The 20845-nt window shown below is 52.9% G+C and overlaps 2 protein-coding genes across 2 annotated transcripts; one reads left to right on the forward strand and one right to left on the reverse strand.

Moving 5' to 3' along the window:
* Positions 1–377: 377 nt before the first annotated feature.
* LOC121936020 (inactive serine/threonine-protein kinase PLK5-like) lies at positions 378–10646 on the forward strand. The gene is made up of 17 exons (XM_042477780.1): positions 378–976; positions 1331–1708; positions 2535–2642; positions 3119–3235; positions 3993–4122; positions 5006–5093; positions 5215–5310; positions 5468–5672; positions 5937–6075; positions 6387–6466; positions 7371–7460; positions 7683–7797; positions 7883–7963; positions 8381–8543; positions 8729–8858; positions 9122–9232; positions 9346–10646. Exons 2-17 carry the CDS (start codon positions 1592–1594, stop codon positions 9532–9534), a joined length of 1959 nt encoding a protein of 652 aa, XP_042333714.1. The 5' UTR covers positions 378–976; positions 1331–1591; the 3' UTR covers positions 9535–10646.
* A 2217-nt stretch (positions 10647–12863) lies between these two features.
* Positions 12864–20541, reverse strand: THOP1 (thimet oligopeptidase 1). The gene is made up of 13 exons (XM_042479169.1): positions 20387–20541; positions 19824–20039; positions 18948–19096; positions 18641–18748; positions 17564–17666; positions 16858–17018; positions 16622–16757; positions 15871–16237; positions 15529–15730; positions 15057–15243; positions 14537–14665; positions 14151–14287; positions 12864–13708 (listed from the first exon to the last, which is right to left on the reverse strand). The coding sequence occupies exons 1-13, from the start codon at positions 20400–20402 to the stop codon at positions 13550–13552; spliced, it is 2070 nt and encodes a 689-aa protein (XP_042335103.1). The 5' UTR covers positions 20403–20541; the 3' UTR covers positions 12864–13549.
* Positions 20542–20845: the final 304 nt, after the last annotated feature.

Consider the following 20845-nt stretch of genomic DNA (forward strand, 5'->3'; position numbering starts at 1 on the left):
CAGCCATCATGGTCCTCACCCCTGAAGGCTAGAGGATTCTGGGAATTCTATTCCAAAAGTTCAATGGGGTCCAGAGCGCAGAAAGGCTGGGTTGAAACGTCCCCTGCAATGTCTGGGGATGATGGGAAATATCCTTCAACAGCCTTAAGGTAAGGGCTCCAGAGATGAGGAAGGCTTGAGTCAGCCCAACTTTCTGTGCCTTATGAGGATGATGGGAACTGTGACAGGAGAGGACGCCTCTTTCCGCCACCAGAGGGCGCTCAAAAGGAATTAGCTGGATAGATAGGGAAGTGTGCCCAAGTGCAGACACTGGAGGGCGCCCGAGAGCAAGGAATGGGGCGCTTTGAAGGCTCCTTGGGGCCTTAGGGGGGGAAGTACACTCGTCCGCCGCCAGAGGGCGCGCCATAAGGACCCCAGTGTAAGGACTTAGCCATCAAGGAGCCTTAAGGCTTGAAAGGCGAGGGTTCAGCTGCAGCCAGTTACAGGTAAGCAACCTGTCCATAGAAGTGTATGTGACTTATTGGCAATTAACAACAAACAAAGATAATTTAGTGTGACTCAAGTGTTAAAACAATAAGGAATTTAGAAGGTAAAGAAGAAGAAGAAGAAGAAGGTAAGTCTTAATAGGACATAATATTTTCCATTATTTTCTGATTTTAGATGGGATCAGAAAACCCAGTTTGCTTTTCAGATATGTTTAAAAGGCAAAGAAGCGCATGGCTTGTGTGAGAGGAAGCCAGCGTTAAGTGGTTCGTGTTTCTTATCAGGAAATGTGTATGGATCAAGTTGTTGAGACTAAGAAGTATTGTTTAATGTGCTGCGTTTTACGTTTTGTAACATTGCTGTCCAAGTGATTTTTAAGTATGTTAATAAAGATATTAATTTTTAAAAAAAGGAAACAAGAATAACACTACGAAAGGCAGAGGGAATCTTTCTGAAGGATGGATGGACTCTATGAGGGAGGTCAGGCATTAGTGTGAGTTTGACCGAAGCAGAGCAACGGAAGACAGGAGGACTTGCAGATGAGTCCAAGTTGACTTGAGGGCAGTTAGCAGCAAAGAAGACCCCTGGGACCCCTTAGGACTGGCTGCCGGATCAGGCCTAGGACAGCCTCTCTAGCCCAGCTAGTCAGCAGCCCACCAGGAAGCCCCCCGGGGCAACAAGAGACACCCTCCTGCGCCTTTGGGGCCTTTGGGGCTCTGAAACGGCAGTTGGCCTATGGGAGGGCATCCCCTCCCCTGGAGACCAAAGAAAGGCAGCCGCCTGCCAAAATTAGCATCCTCCTCCTTTTCCTCATTATTATTATTATTGTTGTTGTTGTCTTTTGCAGCAGCAGCAGCTGACTTGCTGGCGAAGCAGAAACCTCCCTCCCCTTCTGCCTGGGCCCCAGGAGCCTATATTTCTGGCTGCCCCTTGGCAGCAGGGGTCTGGGCAGGGCAGCGCCAGGCTGAGGAAGGCGAAGAAAGCTGGCCAGCCCTCCGTCCGCCCCTTCCCTCCACTGCCTTAAGAAGCCCAGCCGATCCCTTGGCCAGACTGAAGAGAAGCAGGATTGGGAAGGAGAAGAAGTGGGACCCTGAGTCTGCCAAAGGCCATGGGGAGGATAGAGCATGGATGGCCCCGGAGGAGAGGCGAGAGGGAGGCCCTGAAGTATTTCATAGAAGACCCTGGCACAGGGACCCTGTACAAGAGAGGGCAGCTTCTGGGCAAGGTAGGTGCCCTTGTGGGCCATTGCATCCCTTGCCCTGTGCTCTTCCCAGGTACTTGCTTCTGCTCTGCTCTTCCTTGCAACTGCGCTGTTTGCTCATTGCTTCATCCCATGGAGCCCAATGTTTAACTGGGCACTGGGCAGGACTCTCAGCACACAGGTCTTGTCTATCTAGAACCCCTCTGAACTGGACACCTGATACTTACCATCGGCTGATGCCTTGGATTTTCTGCATGGCAGTCCTTAATCTGGGGAGGGGTCAGAGGAAGGGGCAAGCTTGGGGGCTGCAGTTCGGACAAGAGCCCAGATGGGGGAGGAAGGGATGCTCCCCTCTGGATGGTCACTCTAGTTGGGGGTCAGTCAGGGGGTCCTTACTTGACAATGTTCTTGGGGAGAAGTGCTGCTCCATGTTGATCCAGAAACTCCAACAGAGGAAGGTTTGAGTCAGAAAAAAAATTGCATGGGATTTTGGGAGTCAAAACCTTTTTCAAAAAAGAAGGATGGGTGGAGGGATGGTGAACAGACAGATACCAGACCATTTTGGAGATCCACCTGAGTTGCACAGAGGAAACACAATACTTGTAGAGCATCTCATTGGTGCATCTTCTGTTTCTGCCCAGCAAAGGAGATTTGTGTGACTTTGAAGCTGGCACATCCTTTATTTTCCCTAAGATGGCACCTGTACACAACCACTCTCCCATCCGGTCTTTAAGCTGTTGGAACGGCCCAATCGACCCTGCCATTCTGGCTGCAGGAACCAAAGCCAACTCCGACCATTCCTGAGCTGCCCTTGATCCTCGCTGACCCCTCTTTCTCCATCCCCCCGCAGGGTGCATTCGGAAGATGCTACAAGTTCACAGACACCTCCACCAACAAGGTCTACGCCGTGAAGGTCGTCTCCCAGTCCCAGGCCTCCAGGCTGGACAGCGGAGGGAAAGTGAGCCAAGACTTTGGGGTCCGGTGGGCTGGGATCAAGGGCCACTGAGGTCTTGGGGGTCTTCCAGCGACGCCTTGATCACTGCCCAAATGTTGAAGGCAAGCAGGTCTATGCCCTGAGGAGCTTCCAGTCAAAGTTTGCAGAGGGAGGAAGGGGCAGGAGAATAAAGAGATGGGGACCAGGGGGGCAGGGCCACCTTTCTGGATCAGGGGGGCTCCTTTGCCCATGCTTCGCCTGCCCCCCCTCAGGACTCCCAGCTGGTTCTCTCTCTCTCTCTCTCTCTCTCTCTCTCTCTCTCTCTGTCCTTTGGGTTTCTTTTTGTCCTTTCTTTCTTTCCCTCCTTCTCTCCTTCCGCAGTCGAGTTCTCGCTGACTCCAGCAGCCATCCCCGTGACTTCTCCCTCCTTCTCCCCCAAATCTCCCCACCACCGACACCTGGCCTTTCTACTCAGACTCTTCTCCATCCCTCCTGGGCAGGTCCAGCGGGAGATCGAGCTGCACAGCCGCCTCAGGCACCGCCACGTGGTGGGCTTCCACCGGCACTTTGCTGACCAGGAGAACATCTACATGGTCTTGGAGTATTGCAGCCGGAAGGTGCGGAGGCCAGGAGGGGAGCCAGCAAAGAAGGAAGAAAGATTTGTTTAAAAGGCTTGTAGGTTCGGCCCAGAGGGGACACTTGTCTCCTGTGTCCTGTGCCTTGCAAAGATGGCAACCCACCCTGCCCCCCGGACCCCAATCTCCCCCCCCCCCCATCCACAGGGAGTCCAGAGTGGCAGGTGCTGCTTAATATGTCTCCAGAACTGTGTTTAAGCCAGAGGTGAGGCAAATGCATTTTGCCTGTGCTCAGAGGCACCCTCCTCCGTTTCCTTTCGGATGACCTCTTTAGCAAGTAGAAGCTGGTTTTTGCAGCGAATGTAGATTCCAAATAAAGCCCCAGAGCAGCTTAAAAAGAAATGAAGGGGCTGCAACCCTGGTTCTTGCACAGAACCTCCTGTACATTCATGCATAGGAGCAGGGGCTGATAAAAAGTTGGCAACCCTGACCTGCCCTTGTTGGCCACTCTTTGCTAGAAGGGATTTGTACATGGGAGAACGACCCCACTTTTTCACTGGCTAACAAGAAAAGGAGTTCTCTCCACTGCATTAAACCCCTTTCTTTTGACTTTAATCAAAATGAATAAAAAGCAACCTGTTCAACAGGTGAGGAGGCTTCCTTATGGTGAAAAATGAGGTGGAAATTTAGCAGCTGCAATGCCCTCCCTGTTGTGCACTCTTTGCATTTTATTTTATTTTTGGCTCCTGGGGTTCCCAGTTTTGGCTCAGGCTCTTTGCCGTCTCTCTCCTCTCTGCAGTCCTTGGCCCACATCCTCAAGGCCCGGAAGACCCTGACGGAGCCAGAGGTCCGGTTCTACCTGAAGCAGGTCATTGCTGGCCTGCAGTATCTCCACCAGCAGGGCATCATCCACCGAGACCTCAAGTTGAGTAGGTACCCGAGAGCTGGGCAGGGAGGGACTGCAGGGGGACAGACTGCAGCTGTGGGAGAGGCTCCATCATAGCTGCTCATAGGGCTGCCTAGAGAGCCAGCGTTTTGCGTGTTGGATCCTTGCTCAGCCATGGAAACACATTGTGTGATCCTGGGCAAGTCACACCCTCTCAGCCTCAGTGGAGGGCAAAGGCCAAGCCCTCTGAACAAACTCTGCTGGGAAAGCCCCACGATGCCTTCTCCTTAGGTTTGTTAATTGCCTATCAATTAAACACACACACCACCTGGAAGGGCCTCCTGGACATTGGTTTGCCTGGTGGTGCTGCCTCAAACCCGGGGTCAATGGTCGGTTCTGGCAGCTCATGTTGCAACGGGAGAAGAAGCGGTCTAACGCTTAGGATGGTTAAGCACCCAGTACCCCAAATCTGTCCTGAGACCCCTGGCCTGGCAACAGGAGGGAGGGATAGAGAGCAGGAGGGTGGGATAAAAATACCTCAGGGTCCGGCGGTCTGGTCTGGGGCACAGCGGATGCCAGGCCACTGACCTCATGGGTCTATTTTGGGCACAATGTGGGAGGGGGAGGAAGAGGGCTATGGGGGGCTTTTGCTTATGGGGAAGATGGGGAAGGCATGTGAGGGGGGCTCATTCCCTTGTGCCAAGCTGTCCTTGGGGCCGAGGTAGGAGGCTGCCCTGGTGGGGGCCAAACCCCCTTATACATGTATCTTACATACAAGCACAGACAGACATGCACACATCAAGGCCCAGAGCAAAACCCAGAGGGGGCCCCATCCCATTGCCGTACTCCAAGAAAATAAGGGTCCCAATTGTGAGTGGCATGGAATTGGAGCCCCCTGAACTCTCCTCTTTGTTCCCCCCCTCCAGGTAACTTCTTCATCACGAAGACCATGCAGGTGAAAATTGGGGATCTAGGGTTGGCTGTGCGAGAGGAGCAGGCCGGCCGGAGGCGCGGGTGAGTGTTGTGGGCTGGGGGAAAGTGGTTATTTCTCTGTGGACCTGTGGCTCTTGTGATTGCATTATTTTTTCCTGTGTTTCTTCCTAATGCCGCTGCCTTCTTTTTTTGCTCTGCACAGGGTGGTGTGTGGTACCCCCAATTACCTGGCTCCCGAAGTCATTGCGAAGAAGGGGCACTCCTTCAAGTCGGACATCTGGGCCCTGGGCTGCATCATGTAAGTCCCTCCGGAAGCAGAAGTGGGGGGCCTGTCTGGCCAGCAAAGCTGCCTTCAAGACTGTGTGAGTCGGGGCAGATTCTGAAGGACCCCTGCTGCCCCCCCCCCCGCAAGATCTTCTCAGCCCCTGCTGGCAATGCCTTCCTCTTTCCTGCAGGTATACAGCCCTGACCGGCTGCTCCCCTTTCGAGGTCACCCCACACAAGCAGGAGATGTACCAACACATCCGGGACGGCCACTACCTGGCCCCCGGGGGTCATCTCTCCCGCAACGCCCGGGAGCTGATTGGGAAGCTCCTGGCCCCTGACCCGGCTGCACGGCCTGGCTTGGAGGAGGTCCTCAGCCACCCCTTCTTCTCCCAGGTACGTGCGGGGGACACGCCGGGGCCAAGGAAGGTCCTGAACTCTGGGCCGGATCTGAGGAGGAGGAGGAGGAGGCGGCGGCAACCTGGGAAATTGTCCTCTTGTGGTGCAAGACCCCTCTTTCCAAAAGAAAGAGCAACCCCATCTTCCCCCCCCCAAAAGCTGGCCATTCATAGAAAGTGTTGTTGAGCGTTTGTTGCATCCCAGAGGGAATCATGGCCTCCTTCTTCCTCCTCTTCCTCCTGCTTTGGGTCTCCCCAGCAGGGCTTCACCCCATCCAGCCTCTCCTCCAGGGCCTGCCACTCGGCCCCACTCTTCCTGCTCCCAAACTCCCTCAGGAAGTTCTTCCAGAAAGCGGCCAAGGTGCTTTTCCGGGGGTCCTTCTGCCAGGAACCCAGGACTGGTGAGTGAGAGAAATGGGGCCAGGGGGAAGTGACCGGGGAGGGCCTGCATGCCAGCCAAACAGCACTCTGCATGTGCTCAGAGGCCACCTCACCCCTTATTATTCTGAGGTGCAAAGGGAGAGAAGCACCACCAGAAAGCTGAAATGAGTCCAAGTTGAAGCCCCGAGTACCACTGGTTAATTTTTATTTACTCTGGTTTCTTCCAATGGTCCCTGCCTTGGGAAACACATTTCTAGTCCTCAGTGTGTTTGTGAATCTGTGCAAAAATGCAGGCCGGAGGTTTAACCCTTGTGCTCTTCTGCCCATCCAGCCAGCCCTTTGCCCATGGAAGTGGCAGAAATTGTGCCACAAGAGGTACCACAGTGGCCACTGGCGGAGCCCCCTGGCTTGGTAAGAAATGGCTTTGCTTGTGTGTGTAGGTGCATTGCCAAGAGTGGGTTAGGGTTTCTCCAAATAACTTCTTTTGCAGACATTTTTGTTATTGATTATAAAGATGGTGGTGGTGATTATGATAATTATTAGCTCTATTTATACCCACAGTCCCTCTGCCTCCCTTTTCCCATCTGTATTATGGACACAGACACCTTGCAAGCTTCTTCGTAAGCCAGGGCTGGGCAGAGAGTGACCTCAAAGTTGTTTACTTGGTTCTTCCAGGCTTCCTGGAATATATATATTTCCTGTACAACCAAAAAAAAAGAATTGTCTTTCCTATAAGCCTCCAGGATCAGGAATTCCTTCAAAGGATGGAGAGGGAGAGGCTACACCTTCAACATTGATGAGTGCTTACTCTTCAAAGATCCACCAAACCTTTATTGGGCCAACCAAAATGCACAGTTATATGTTGCAAACTTTCAAAGATCCATTGGCTTCTTCCTCAGGCAAGGTGTGAAAAACCATATAGGAGAAAAGAAAAAATGGTAGATGTTAGTCATGGTGCTTTATGTTCTCAGTTCAGATGGTATGGAGGGATATTACTTTCAGGCTGGAACCTCCTCCTTTTGACCAGTGGTCACTGGGAGATTCTCAAAGTCCGGGAAATGTAACATCCATTTGCAAAACAAAAGCATTTTTTGTTACAACATGTAATTGTGTATTTTGGTTGGCCCAATAAAGGTATCATTGTTTGGTGGGTTTTTGATTTGCTCTATGGCTGACACAGCTATTCCTGAATATTCTTTTAAAAAAAACCCAGACTGTCCACTTTTCTTTTTTCTTGGTTTGGCATTTCGTTCTGCCCCCATTCCCACTTTGTTTTATTTCTAGCGTTTCTGCCTCTGCTTTTCCATCTCAACAGCAGCTAATAAATCCAGATAATACCCCTAAATGCCCCAGAAAGACAAAATGGCAATGGCTTCTTAAAGCAAAAAGAAAACAGGATCAGAAGGTGAGAGGATGAAAGGACTGGCAGAGAGAAAGAGGAAGGAGCTCCCAAAATTACTCTTTTAAAATCATTCTGTTTTAATCTGTTTGAAACATGTCCATGGCCCTGGGATCCTCAGATATAGATACTGGGTAGGTTTTAATTATTCTGAGGAATTAACGATAAAGAGGGTGGTAGGATTGCTTGTGCACAGCCTTATGTGTCCCATCATCCCCACATTTGAAGGAAACCGAGAAAGGGAGCGGAGGCACCGAGGAGAAGGTCCTGGAGGACCAGAGCGGCTTCCCCGTCCACCTTCTCCGGAGGGGGTCTCTGAACGACGGCCAGTGGGAAGCCGGGGGTGAGTTGGGGGGGCCCAGGTGCCAAGGAGGAAGAAGGAGAAAGGGCATGTGGACCCCCTGGATTGACCCTCCCTCTTTCTCCAGAGGAGGCTGAGTGGAGGCCTGGCGGAGTGATGGAGACCCTGGACCAAGCACTGCGGACCTGCCTGAAGGAGACCCCACTGGGTGAGGCTGTGGGGCAGAGGGAGCCCTCTTTAATTCCCGTTTCAGCCTTCATGTCTCTGACTAGAGTGCCCACTAAACCCAGCCAGCGTACCTGGAGAATGATGGGAACCATAGTCCACAAGTTGTCTGGCAGGGGAAGCTCTCCAGACATCAGGTGTTTCTGTGGGTGGATAGTCTATATCACCATCATTATGGATACATACCTTTTCCCCAGTGTTGGGATTCAAGGCAACGTTCAGAATATTAAGACTTGAATGCATGGGAAACACCAATAAAAAGATGTAAAGATTATTTTTAAACACAATTAAGCAATAAAATTAAAGCCCTCCATGATCTCCTGCATGCAGCCCTTGTGAGTGAGTCAAATGTCCATCCCTCGTAATTCCTCCATTTCTCCCTCCCTTTGTCTGCCTCCAGTGGAAAACAACCCGGAGGGCGGTCAGTTGTCCAGTCCTGTCCGGATGGTAACTAAGTGGGTGGACTACTCCAACAAGTATGGCTTTGGCTACCTGCTCTCAGACGGCTCCACCGGGGTGCTGCTGGCGGACGGGACCCACATCGCCCTCTGCCCCCAGGGCCAGTGAGTGGCTCTCTGAAATACCAAGGCAGCCATGGGGATGGTGAACCAGGGGCAAAAGGGCCAGGAATTGCTTCTGGTGGGACCCCCCCTGATTTCAAGTGGGGAAGGGACTGTACCAATGAGAAGACCCCACTCTCTTCTGGGATGCTGCCTTTTCTCCCTCAGACCCCTCCTGCTCCTTCCAGGCGCGTCTCCTACTGCACAGAGGCCCACCAAGAGGCGTCCTTTCCCCGGACAGAAGTGCCAGCTTCCCTAGCCATGAAGATGGGGATCCTCCACTTCTTCACGCAGTACATGCAGGAGTGGCTTATGGAGGTGAGGGTCAGGTAGAGCTTTGTGGTTGGAGGGAGAGGGAGATCCAGGGTGGGCCACACCATCTCTGCTATGAGGCAAAGTGAGGCAGTGGCTTCAGGCAGCACATGTGGGAGGGTGGGCAGAAGTGCCTTCTCCTTGCTTCAGGCAGCAGGATGTCTTGGGCCAGTTCTCAATGGGAGGCTTAAGGGAAGGTCTTTTTGAGGTCCCTGGTGTGCTGCTCTTCTGGCCTCTCCTTTTGGCCCTGAATTTTGGTTTCTCTCCAGGGGGGCCACCAGCAGACAATCCCCGCAAGCTCCCCAAGCGGACTCTCCCTCCTCCAATTTGCCAAGTCAGATGAAGCCCTCTTGATGGTGTTCAGCGATGGGACCCTGCAGGTAAAGCCTTCCTCCATCCTCCTTTTGGGCAGCAGTGGCCCCCAGGTGCCTTTCCCCCAATCCCTTTGCCTTCTAACGCAACTGACTGCCATCTGCCCCTCCGGCCCCTCCAGGTCAATTTCTACCATGACCGGACAAAGATCCTGCTCAGCCGCTCAGAGGAGGGCGAGTTCCTCCTGACCTTCGTGGACCGCCAGCACCGGATCAGCACCTTCCCGCTGGGCATCCTGGCGTTGGAGGGCTGGGCAATGCCCCTGAGAGAGCGGGTGGCCTATGCCCTGCACATGATGCACTGCCTCTAGTAGGGGGGGCCTTGACCCCTTTCCAGCTGCAGGCAGTGGACCCACATACGCAGGGATGGGGATCATAATCATCATCATTAATATTATTATTATTATTTTATTGATTTATATCCCGCCTTCCTTCCAGTACTGGGACTGTTGTTGGCATGTGGATGGATGGCAGAGGCCCAGATCCTATAGAGGGAGGAAGGGAGGAAAGAAAGAAAGAAAGAAAGAAAGAAAGAAAGAAAGAAAGGGGCTGGAGAAGCAGAGAGAGGAGTGTGCCGGGGAGGGAAGCCCTGGGAGTGGAGACAGATGGGGAGCCAGATACCCTCCTCAATATCTGGGCTGGAAAGAAAGAAGGTCAATGAATGTCGAGGAGGCCAGAGGCAAAGGTGGAGGGCAGAGAAGAGGCTGCAGTGGGGTCTAGTGGGAAGAGGAGGAAAGGGCTGTGGGGTTATGGACGGAAGTCCAGAAAAGTCAGAGCAAATTTCTGTCTCCTTTCCCTTCTTGGGAAAATATTTTTAAAAGTGTGGGGTTGTTTATTGGTGAGGGAATTTGGGGAGGTCTGCCCATTCCATACTAGGGTTGTCCTCCCATCCCATGCCAGGGAGGAAGGGGACCTTCTGGTCTGTAAGGCTTTGATCCAACAGGTGAGGGCTGCAAAGGGATGCTGTTGGGGCAGAGGCCTTTTTGGGCCAAGAGTGGAAGGCAAGGGGGGGCGCAGGAGGGGGCTGCATTGGGGGTCAGGAGCAATCGGGGGAAGGAGGGTCTCCCCATGGATCCAAGTATCTACTGAGGAGATAAGAAAGGGAAAGGAAGGCAGAGAGAAGGAGGCATCAGTGGTTTGGCCAGAAAAAGGGGGCAGGTGGGGGAAAGGCAAAGGAGGAATGGGGGAGATTTCTGTGGGGTTTATGGGCCCAGCAGGGTCTGGACTCTAGGCAGAGGGAAGCGGACATGTGCTGGCCACACAAAATGGCAGCTGCGGCCACACTGGATTTGCAGATGGCCTCCCAGCTGTATCACCTCTTGAAATCCTTGTTTTAATTAAAGCCATGGGAATGGTCTCTTGGGTGTCCAAAGGGTCTGTTTTGTCCAGAGTGACTTGGGAGTAAACACTGGGGCCCTCCAGGTGATGTACTGCAACTCTAAGAGGCTGATGGGATTTGCAATCCAACAGCATCTAGGAATGGCCAAAGGATTCCCGCCTCAGCCACTCTTCCGACCCTGGGCTGTGCCGGGTGGGAGATGCCCCTATAGGGCAAAGCTATGCTACCTCTCTGGGGTGCCAAGGTCCCGGCCCTTATCTGGAGATTAGCCTCTGAGTGCAACAAGGTCCTGGGGACAAGCGTGTCACCACATTTCAGGCAAACACAGCCGAGGAATGTGGCATGCACCCTCCTGATGGCCCCCCAGTCCTTGTCCTCTGGCCCAGAGGGGAGGGGAGGGTCCCCCTTCTCCAAGTGGCTGTTTCAGGTCCCTTCACCCATTTTGGCCCTGGAACAGCCACCCCACGCCTTGTCTGGCCCCAGCAGTAAATGTTCCTAAATGGGTCTGGTTTTTACAGCTGTCCCATTACAAGCCCAGCCCAGATCCAATTTGCAAGGAAGGGGAGATGGCCTCCAACGGCTGACATGGCTCCCCTGGGGCTGGCAAAGGGAGAGGCTGAGATGCCATTGGGGCAAATACTCTTTTGTGCCCTGAAAAAGACTTCTAAACAGGCTTTTTTCTGAATGGCCTCTGCCTCTGCTGTAAACTCCATCATACCTTGCTAGCACTGCCCAAGGAATAGGAGTTGTTGTTCAACAACCTCTGGAAGGACATGCATTCCTCTCTATCCAACTGAAGGAGGGCAGGTGGCTATTGCAAGAGATTGGGTGAAGGTTTTATTTTGAAAACAAGCCGAGTTTGGCCAGATGAGGGCTCTGGAAGACCAGGGCCCTCAAGTGGGCTTCTGGCGACCCTGTGCGTTTTGGAGGGTTTTCTTCTGCAAAAGAGCCCCCCAAAAGAGCCATAGATCAGGGCAAAGCTGGGGCCCCTTGCCACCTTCTCTGCTGTTCGCTGAGCCTGGCTAAATTGGGTGCTGCTATTTACATCAGAGACAGCCGCCAGACAGGATAAATTGGGCTCAAAGTGGGGAAGGAGGGAGAGAAGGGGCTGGAGAACAAGAACAAGAAGCACACCAGCAGCCCCTAAACCCCATTCCCCATCCAGACGGCAACATCCATCATCTCTCCCACCTAACCGATGGCAGAGGATGATGGGACACCTCTGTGCCTCCTCCTTGCAGTTGTGCATTGTGTGTTGTGGTCGTGCATCCTATCTTTTGGGAATTAAAAAGGCATTTCTCTGCCACTCCAGATGCATGTGGAAGAGGCATTCCTGTCATAACTTGAGATACAGAAGAGGCATTCCCTGTCGGGGAGGTAAGGGTGGGAAGCTTACTCTGAAGCAAACACAACACTGGGTGCTTTGCTTGCTTCTTTGTTTTTTGTACTGGTGCTTTTGGGAATTTTCCTGCAATGGAGGAGTGTGCAAATGTAGATTTTAAGAACTTTATGCCAGCTGGAGCACTCCTTTTCCATGCAAACACTCTCCATCATCCCCAGAGTTGCTGCTGGATGTTTTGTTTTTCAAGCCTCCCTTGAGCCTGGCTGCAAATTCCTAATATGGGGCCTTGTTTTCAAAGGGGGGGATCCCTCCCTTCAACCTGCTTGTGAGCATCACACATTTATAGCCAAACTGGCAGCCCAGGGTTGGGGGGCTTTCCGCAGGGGGGTCATCCACACACACACATAGCCCACAGCCACTCCATCTGGGAGGCTTTTTCCAGGGCCAAGGGGGAGAAGGAGGGGTAAGGCATGCTTGGGGAGGCGAAAAGACATGGGGCTTGCCCAGAATATTGCAAGGGGTGCAACAGCCCCCTTAATAAGCAACAGCGGAGGTGGGAGGGAATCTGGGCCCACAAGGGACACATTTAGTCCCCTCTGCATGGCCAGAAAAGGCATAAGAGCCATTCCATGAAAGGGGTGTGTGTATTAGGAGTCAATGCTGCAAGAGATAAAACTTAACCCCCCCCCCATCCAGGCATTCATAAATCAGACTAAAAATGGAACCTACCCTAAAATTAGCCCTAACCTCTGCCCTCCTCCTGGAAAACTGGCCCTTGCAAACAAAAGGGAGACGTGAAGGAGGCACATGAATGGTGTGCCTGGGGTGACCCCATGCCGCCCCCCAAAGGACAGGTGAGGCAGCATAGTTTTTTTAATATAATGTATTTTAATAAATAATCAAATATTCATGCTGGAGCGAAAAGTGAACGTGTAAGAGGCAGAATCCCAATTCCAAAATTAAACTTTTGAAAAACGCTTTTTATTGGTAGCATTGGGAGACGGGCGTACAGCTGTTTGCTTGTTTGGCTAAACCTGACACAGTGAAGTTGGGAGGATTTCTCCATCTGTAACCCCATTTTAGGCAGAGCAGAAGGGGACTCCAGCCGCCGGTCATGGAAAACCCACTGGGCAGGCAAAAATCCAGATGCCTGCACTGCCGTTTGTGTCTAGGGCAGGCAAGTAAATTACTCCCTTCATTAATGAACTAGGAGCCTTTCCAAAAAACAGCCACCCCCCCCCCCCCGACCGAGTGGTGCTTATTCGTCACTCTTCCCTCTCTGCACCAGAACCCCCAAACCCCAAGACAGAGGCATTCATTGTACCTTCACCCAATTTCTGATGCCAGAGGATGGAGGCAGGTGAGAAGGGGGCAAGTAACCCAGAAGCAATATAGCAAAAACCCTAGCCCACACAACCAAGACCTCTTTCTCTCCCTCCTCTTCCACCCCTGGAGCAAGACAGACTCCCTCGCCTCACAGATTACAACAGTGGGGCTAGTGCAGCCATGGAAGATCAACTACCACCCGGAGAACATCAACCACTCCCAAAGTGTGTGTGCATGCGCATGTGCATTCACACACACAGAGAGAAATTGGTTTCAAGGAGAGGGAGGATTACTTGGCCAGAGTCAGTGCCAGCAGAGGTCAAGAAGCCAAGGGGAGGGAGGTGGGCTCCACCATCAGGCCCTTGCTGGCCAGGAAGGCATCCAGCTTGGGTTCTCGTTTGAGGAAGCGGAGCAGCATGTCAGACGCATCCAGGGAACCTCCGGGGCGGAGGATGCAGTTCCGGTAATCCATCCCCACCTGCAAAGACCCAAATGTGAGGGGTGATCAGTGCTGACAAATCACCCCCACCTCCCCCAAAGCTAGGGGTCAGACATTGGAATGGGATGGAGTAAAACCACAGTACCCGTTGGGTTGGGAAGAATGTGACCCTTTTCCAGAAGCAGCTGGACTGCAATGCCCAGCATTCTTCACCCACTGCTTCCAAACTGGCCCAAAAGATTGATGGGAATGCCAGTCCACCAACATCTAGAAGACTTCACAATTCCCCCACCTCTGTGCATCTAGCCTGCCTGTGACACTGCCATCCCAGGAGGAGGAGATTCCTCCAACGTCTCCGTATGACTGGGAGGCCCACTGGGCAAGTGATCCCAGTGCCAGGCAGCCCAGGAGGGCGAAGTGCCAGCATAGTGGCAAGAAAGGGGCAACAGTAGAGGAGTCCAAGGGGGCATCATCCCCACACCTTGTGGCTCATGATCCCCTCTTGCTTGAACCGTGTGTAGAACATGTCCATGGAGAAGACCTCGCTCCAGAGATAGCCATAGTACTGGGCATCGTAGCCACCCGCCAAGTGACCAAATGTGGCTGGCATGTTTGTACCTGGCCAAAACAGAGAAAAGGGAAAGAGAGAGAAGTTAAAAACTCTAACAGACCCTGCAAAGAAACCTCTGGTGGGTCTTGCTGACCAGACTACTGCAACACCCCCAACAAAGAGCTGCCTTTGAAGACTGTCCATAAAGTTCAGGCAGTGCACAATGCCATCCCCTGACAACAGAGCCTAATCCTATCTGAAAGGGGCCCAGGCACACATTGCCCCTCCCAAATCCCTCCCCACCAGCTGTGGGTTACCTGGAGTGGCTGGGACACCCAGTATCTTGTCACAAAGCTGGCTGTACTCCTCTGCAGGGTCGGCATTTGTTTGTGTGTGCAAAACCTGATCAACTTTGGCCAGAACAATCTGCCGCAGGTTGAAGAGCCCTGGAGAAGAAGAGAGGAGTTGGAACACATGTAGATGCCAGAACAGATCTTTGTAAGTTTTTAGTTGCTTTTAATAGTTTGTAAGGAGGATCTAAATGATTTAATTAACAAAAACAATAACAGACGATTCATGGGAGAGTTGGCCAGGCCCAGGAAGAGGTGCAGGGGCTGAGTGGGCAAAGGAGTCCCCCAGACCTTTCCCCAACTGTGATTCTCCAGCATCTCAGCCGCAAGAAGTCCTTTGCAAACCCACTTTGGAGATCCAAAGTATCAAAGTGGAGCCCTTTCTCAAGCAAAGTGGGGCTTTCCCTGCCTCCTGAGCTGTTGCCCCTTGCCTTAAAGACCCTGCCTGGGGCATGCGAGCACCCAGGCGGATGCCCTTGCTGCTGACCTGTGTTGGCCTGGCGGGATTTGATGAGCTTCTCCAGGAGGGGGTCTGGGATGGGCTCCCCTGTCTTGTAGTGCCTGGACATGCGCTGGAGGGGCTCCTTCTCCCAGACCCAGTTCTCCAGCATCTGTGAAGGGGCTTCCACAAAGTCCCTTTCCACGTTGGTTCCGCTGAACATGGCAAAGTCTGCCTGTGGGGAGGGAAGGAGGTTTTTTTAAAAGCCCTTAGGGCTGATAAGAGGGTGGCACCAAGATGTCAAAGATTCCCTTTAAATCACATTTGAAAGTACTTTGAAAAATAATCAGAGTGATGTTGCTTGTTATAAATTCACCGTTCTTCCATCTGTTCCCTTTGAAGTGTAACTTGGCTGCTCCCTTGGCTGATAAAAAGACAAGTAAGAGAAGCCCTTGTTCTTCTCTGGGGGTGGCCCTCCGCCTCGCTCGCCCATTTGCCGCTTCCCTCCCATCATCCGCACCTGGGCACAGAGCTGATGCATGACGTGTCCAAACTCATGGAAGTAGGTCTCCACCTCGTCATGCTGCAGGAGGGAAGGCGCTTTGGCTGTGGGCTTCGTGAAGTTGGCCACCAAGGCAGCCACTGATATCTGGCGGCTCCCATCGGGCAGCAGGCAGCCGGGCTGGAGGCCAAAGCAAGCCGCGTGCCCATATTTGCCCTCCCTAAAGAGAAAAGACACCATCAGAAAAGGCCAACCACCTCCTGTGTTTTGACACAATTGAGAGAAAGACAAGGACCGTCCAGATGGCACACAATGTTGATCTTCCCCAGCTAGTCCCTTCCCTGCCTTACAGCTGCTCACCGTGGATAGAGGTCTAGGTAGAATTTGCCGAGGGTCTCCCCAGAGGCGGTGTCCTTGACGGTGTAGAGCTGGACGTCTGGGTGCCAGACCTGGGCTCCCTCCTCCAGGTGGAAAGTGAGGCCCAGCAGCTCCTGGTAGATGCTCAGCAGGCCTTCCGTCACCACTTGCATGGGGAAGAACTCCTTCAGCAGGTTCTGGTCCACGTGAAACTGGGTTTCCTCCACCTGGTTCATGTAGTAGCGCATGTCCCAGGCATGGATCTGTCCATCGAAGGGCAGCGCCTTCCGCTCGCACTCTGCCCGCTTCATCTCCAGCAGCACCGCCCGCTCTTTCTCCCCCAATGGCTGCAGCTTGACTGCCAGGTCATCTGTGGGGCGCAGACCAGAAGGCTATGAGGAGAAGCTATCCCCAAAAATGCCAACGGGAAAGATTCCTCCAGGCTGTTTTGGGCCCAGGAGAGGCCTTTTTGGAAGTAAATGTGAAGACTAAAGCTTAAGGGATTGCCTGCTACTAAACATGGAGCTCCTCACAGCTATTGTCAGGCCACTCCTTCTGCACCATGCCAGACATAACTATGGAGTCTAATTCTTTCTGGAAGCTACCTGGGCTCCAAAAGCCACATCTTATGGCAAGATATTCCACAGAATTTAAATTGATGCATCTTCTTCTTCTGCTCTGGTCACATACCTAGGATGGCAGAGGATAAAGGAGAACTAGGCAGTGCTGAAAGGTGAATAGAACCATTTTTTACCCAGGAAAGCCGCCACTGTCTTCCCGTCCTTGGCCATGTTCATCTCCAGCGCGAAGTCGGCATGGGTGTCAAACCCCAGCAGGGAGGACTTCCTGGCCCGGATCTCCAACAGCTCCTTCAGGATCAGATGGTTCTCCTGCAAGACCCAGAACCGGGGGTGGATGGAGTGGCAGTTGAGCCACTGGCCATGGAGCCCCCCTTGCCCCCTGCCTCCCCTCTGGACCCCTGGCTCCCACCTCCTTGCAGCGGGAGTTGAACTTCTCCTCCATCTGCCTCCGGGTTTCTGGGACGTTGCACTTCTTCATCAGGGGAAAATAGTGGGGATACTTGAGGGTCACCTTCAGTTTTCCCTCTTCTGTCTCCTCCAGGGAGTTCAAGAAATCCTCAGGGAGACCCCCTGGAAGGAAAGAAGGAAAGAAGGCGGTGGGGAAGGGGGAGAATTCATATTTGATTCACTACATTTGACTCCTGCATTTCCTATCCCCCATGTATCCTAACAGCAACAACTCTGCAAGGTAGGTTAGGCAAAGAGAGAGTCTGATGCAACATCACTTGTGGCTTTGTGGCTCGCAGGGTGCTGGTGGCCTTCAACTGGGACCAATTTTATTGTTATATTGGCTTCCCAATCTCCCAGGTGTTACTGACTGGAGTTTTGGTCCACAGTGGTTCTGAGGCACCAGTAAGGTCTCGCCAGATAATGTGCCATGTCCATGTTTTGTAACTTTTTTTGTAAAAAAAAGATACTACACTTGGTTCTGCCCTCTGAGTTAAGAGCCAAGGGCCTGCCTGCATAGAAATGTCTTTTCCTGGCAATAGGAGGAAGGCAGAGATGGGCGTTTGTAGCTTCTTGGGAGCAGCCACTGAGCTGACATCGCTTCATGTGCCAAATGTGCCTGGGGTCAATGGCAGGCACTGAAACACTGCCACTGGCTGCCATCTTACCCAGCTCTTCTTTGGTGAATGGCAGGGAGGTGGTGTCTTCATTAAGGTTTTTGTTGAAGTCAATGGAAAGGATGCTCAGCTTTTTCTTAATTCCTTTGATTTTCTTAAAGAGAAAAAAAATGGGGGGAAGGAACAAAATTAGAGAGGTGGCAGAACAGGATTCCCTGCTGAGGTAGCCGCCTCTTTGGCTTCTCAGTGCCACCCTGTGCAGAAGTGTCTTAACTATGTTTTAACACGTCATCATGGTTCCTAGGTACTGTTTATTTAGCAAAAAACCTGAAATTCATTCATTTAATGGCTTTATCTGCACCCTATCTCTGCCTTCCCTGTTCCTTCTGCGTTTCTAACCCTATTATTATGAAAAGTCACTGGGTGGGTCTTGAATGAGCAATTAAGTGTAAGAGAGTTGACCTGATTAAATGAGTAGCAGGATGTGAAAACTGCTATGGCAGGTTTGTCCAAAGAGGCCAACCCACCCACTCAAATTTTTCTTGGGGTTGATGGCCATGATCAGCACCAGCACAGTAAAAATAGCAGGTTCCTTTTGGAAGAGGACACACCACCCGCCTCACCTGCCCTTGCGGTGAAATTGGAGAACACTTGTGTTTTTCTTCGGGGCAGTATTTTCGTGGCATTACTGAATTTTATTGTTAACTCCTTGGTTGTGGAAGCTGGACAGTGAAAAAAAATCAATGCACTTGCAATGTGGTGCTGAAATATAGTTCCTCGTACCACAAACTATAATAAATGGGTCCTGGAGCAAACCAAGCCTAACTCTCCCTAGAAGCTAAGATGATTCAATGAGGCTGTTCTAGTTTGGACACATCACGAGATGCTGGGACACATGGGAAAAGACAGCTAATGCCCAGGAAAAAAGGGAGACAACAACCCAGGAGGGAATCAAGGATGCCCTGAGTTTGCAGGACCTGAGCAGGGCTATGGATGGCAGGGGCCCTTGGGGGTTTCGCATCTAAACGGCGACCTCCATCTACTGGCCTTGCAAATATTTTCCATTAAAAACAAAACCAGCCAATCAGCAGTAAGAAATACAATGAGTCGCCTTCATTTGGCTCTTACCTCCTGGGTGGCCTCGGGGAGATGGAGGCCGTTCCGTCTGCCCAGTTTGACCAGTCTCTCCAGGTACCGCTTGGCCTCCGGCTTCATGGCCTCGTTTTCCAACTTCTCCTGGAAGGAAGGCAAAAGGATGACAAATGTTTCAGGGAGAGTAACTGAACCTGTGGAACCAGCTGGGAGGGAAGAAGGCCAGCGCCCTCCGAGAGCCAGGCGTGGGGCGCCCCGAGAGCATCTCCAGGGGTGCCCAGGGAAGGGGTCGTTGAGTCCCCCATTAATTCCCCCAGAACCTCACACACACACACATACATACCTGGAGCCAGATGATGCGCTGGTAGACATCCCTCCGCATGCTCATCTCCACGTCGAACTCCGAGAGCTTCTTGTCGGCTTCGGTGCTGGCTGTGCGGACTTCCTTGCAGGGGGAGACATGCTGGGGGAAGTCCAGCATGTTCCTTTGGACTGGAAGGGGAGGGGTTGGGGGCAGAAAGCCAGTGGCGGGTTCAAATAATGCACCAGAAACCCCTGGAACACCCCCTTCCACCTCCACATCACCAACATCCAGAACACTCTCCCCACCGAGTTCAATGAAGACAGTGGATGGGATGCCTAGCAGGGAAGATGGGAGATGTAGTCCCACACTTCTGGGGTGAGCTGCCACAGGAAGGGGGAAATAATTTTACAGTTTAAAAATGAGCTGGGATGGGGAATGGGGGTGGGGGGAGCGTGCATGAGAAGAGCCCTCTCCCAACCTGGTCCCCCCCCCCCCCCGATCCTGGCCACTGGGGCTGATGGGAGCAGAAGTCCAACAGCGTTTGGAAGATAGCCAGATTTGGAAAAGTCAAGTTCTGGTGCAGATGTGTCTGGTGTTTTCCCTTCTTTGGACGGAGAGGCTTGGGGGCATCTTCTTTTGGGGGGGTCACTTGTTCCTGCCCGGCAGCAGAGGCCAGATTAGATGGCCCTGGGGGGGTCCCTTCCAGGCTGGGGATTCTGGGATGGTAAGGCTTAAAGGCAGCACCTCAAGGAGGCCCTCACTCTGGGGCTTCTTTGGGAAACATATCTCGGGTGCATTTCCCTCTCCCCAAACAGATGATCCCTGCTGGACTGAGAGAGTGGGGCTTTGGCCTGGCCTGATCACCTTCTTGGGCCCACTCTGCAGGGCTGGCGTTCCTGGTGCTTGTTGACTCACCGGTGTAGTCCATCTCCAGGTCGGCCAGGGCCTTGAGGGTATTCTGGACGGTGACCTCCTGCTGCTCCAGGGCTCCTACGGCATCATAGACCCGCTTGCTCCTCTCGATCAGCTCCGCCGTGGCGTCGTGGATCTGGGCTGCTGTCAGGTCCCAGCGAAGGACAAGGGACGCAGGAGGAACGGGAGGCGAGGGGCCTGAGCCCTCTGAGGCGCTGCCTGAGGAAGGAAGGAAGGAAGGAAGGAAGGAAGGAAGGAAGGAAGGAAGGCAGGGGGAAGTCAGTGGAGCTGCCAGGGCCAAGGGAGTCCCACAGCCCAGCACCCTCATCCCCAGCATCATCCCCACTCTTAGGACTCTCGCCCTGCTCTTCTCCCAAGATGAGCCTCAGCCTGAGAGGTAGCCTCCTCCCTGCCCTCCCTGACACAACAGCCCTGCCAGGTGGGCCTCTCACAGGCAGGAACCCCCCCCCTCCACCGTCCCCTTCGAGGAGGCAGCCCCAGGACAGCGACCCCGCCGCCTCCCTGGGGATGATGGGCCTTGCGGTTGTCCATCAGCCAAGGGTCACCTGGAGCGGGAGCCATGACGTGTCTCTTCCGAGGCTGGAAGGAAGGAAGGAATGAGGGAAAGGAGGAGAGAAGGAGAAGAAGAAGGAGAAGAGGGAGAGGAGGAGCAGCAGCGGGGGATTTTGGGAAGGGAGGGAGGGAGCGCGCGCGCGCGCGCGCATGCGCGGAAGCAAAAGTGGGCCATGAGGACTGGCAGCTTAGAGCCCCGGTTGGTCTTTGGGAAGGAAGGAAGGAAGGAAGGAAGGAAGGAAGGAAGGAAGAAAGGGGGCCCTTCCCCAGGGGACCCTCTCCTCCGACAGTGGCTTGGCACAAAGTGGAGAAGGAAGAGGAAGGGGAAATAAAGAATAAAGAGAAAGAAAGGATAAAGGAGGAGGAGAAAGAAAGAAGGAACAAAGGAGAGACGAGGAAGACGAAGAAAAAGAAACATAAAGAGGGAAGAAGAAAAGCGTCCCTTCTGAGTC

This window comes from Sceloporus undulatus, chromosome 7 (assembly GCF_019175285.1).
Source record: "Sceloporus undulatus isolate JIND9_A2432 ecotype Alabama chromosome 7, SceUnd_v1.1, whole genome shotgun sequence".
In the NCBI taxonomy this organism is placed as follows: Eukaryota; Metazoa; Chordata; class Lepidosauria; order Squamata; family Phrynosomatidae; genus Sceloporus; species Sceloporus undulatus.

Coding starts and splice junctions, on each gene's coding strand:
- LOC121936020 (XM_042477780.1), top strand. CDS start 1,592: ATGGGGAGGATAGAGCATGGATGGCCCCGGAGGAGAGGCGAGAGGGAG. Junction 7,964..8,380: donor CCTGAAGGAGACCCCACTGG/GTGAGGCTGTGG, acceptor GTCTGCCTCCAG/TGGAAAACAACCCGGAGGGC. Junction 9,233..9,345: donor TCAGCGATGGGACCCTGCAG/GTAAAGCCTTCC, acceptor CGGCCCCTCCAG/GTCAATTTCTACCATGACCG.
- THOP1 (XM_042479169.1), bottom strand. Junction 16,758..16,857: donor TCAACTCCCGCTGCAAGGAG/GTGGGAGCCAGG, acceptor TGGGTCTTGCAG/GAGAACCATCTGATCCTGAA. Junction 14,288..14,536: donor GGGTGTCCCAGCCACTCCAG/GTAACCCACAGC, acceptor TGTTTTGGCCAG/GTACAAACATGCCAGCCACA.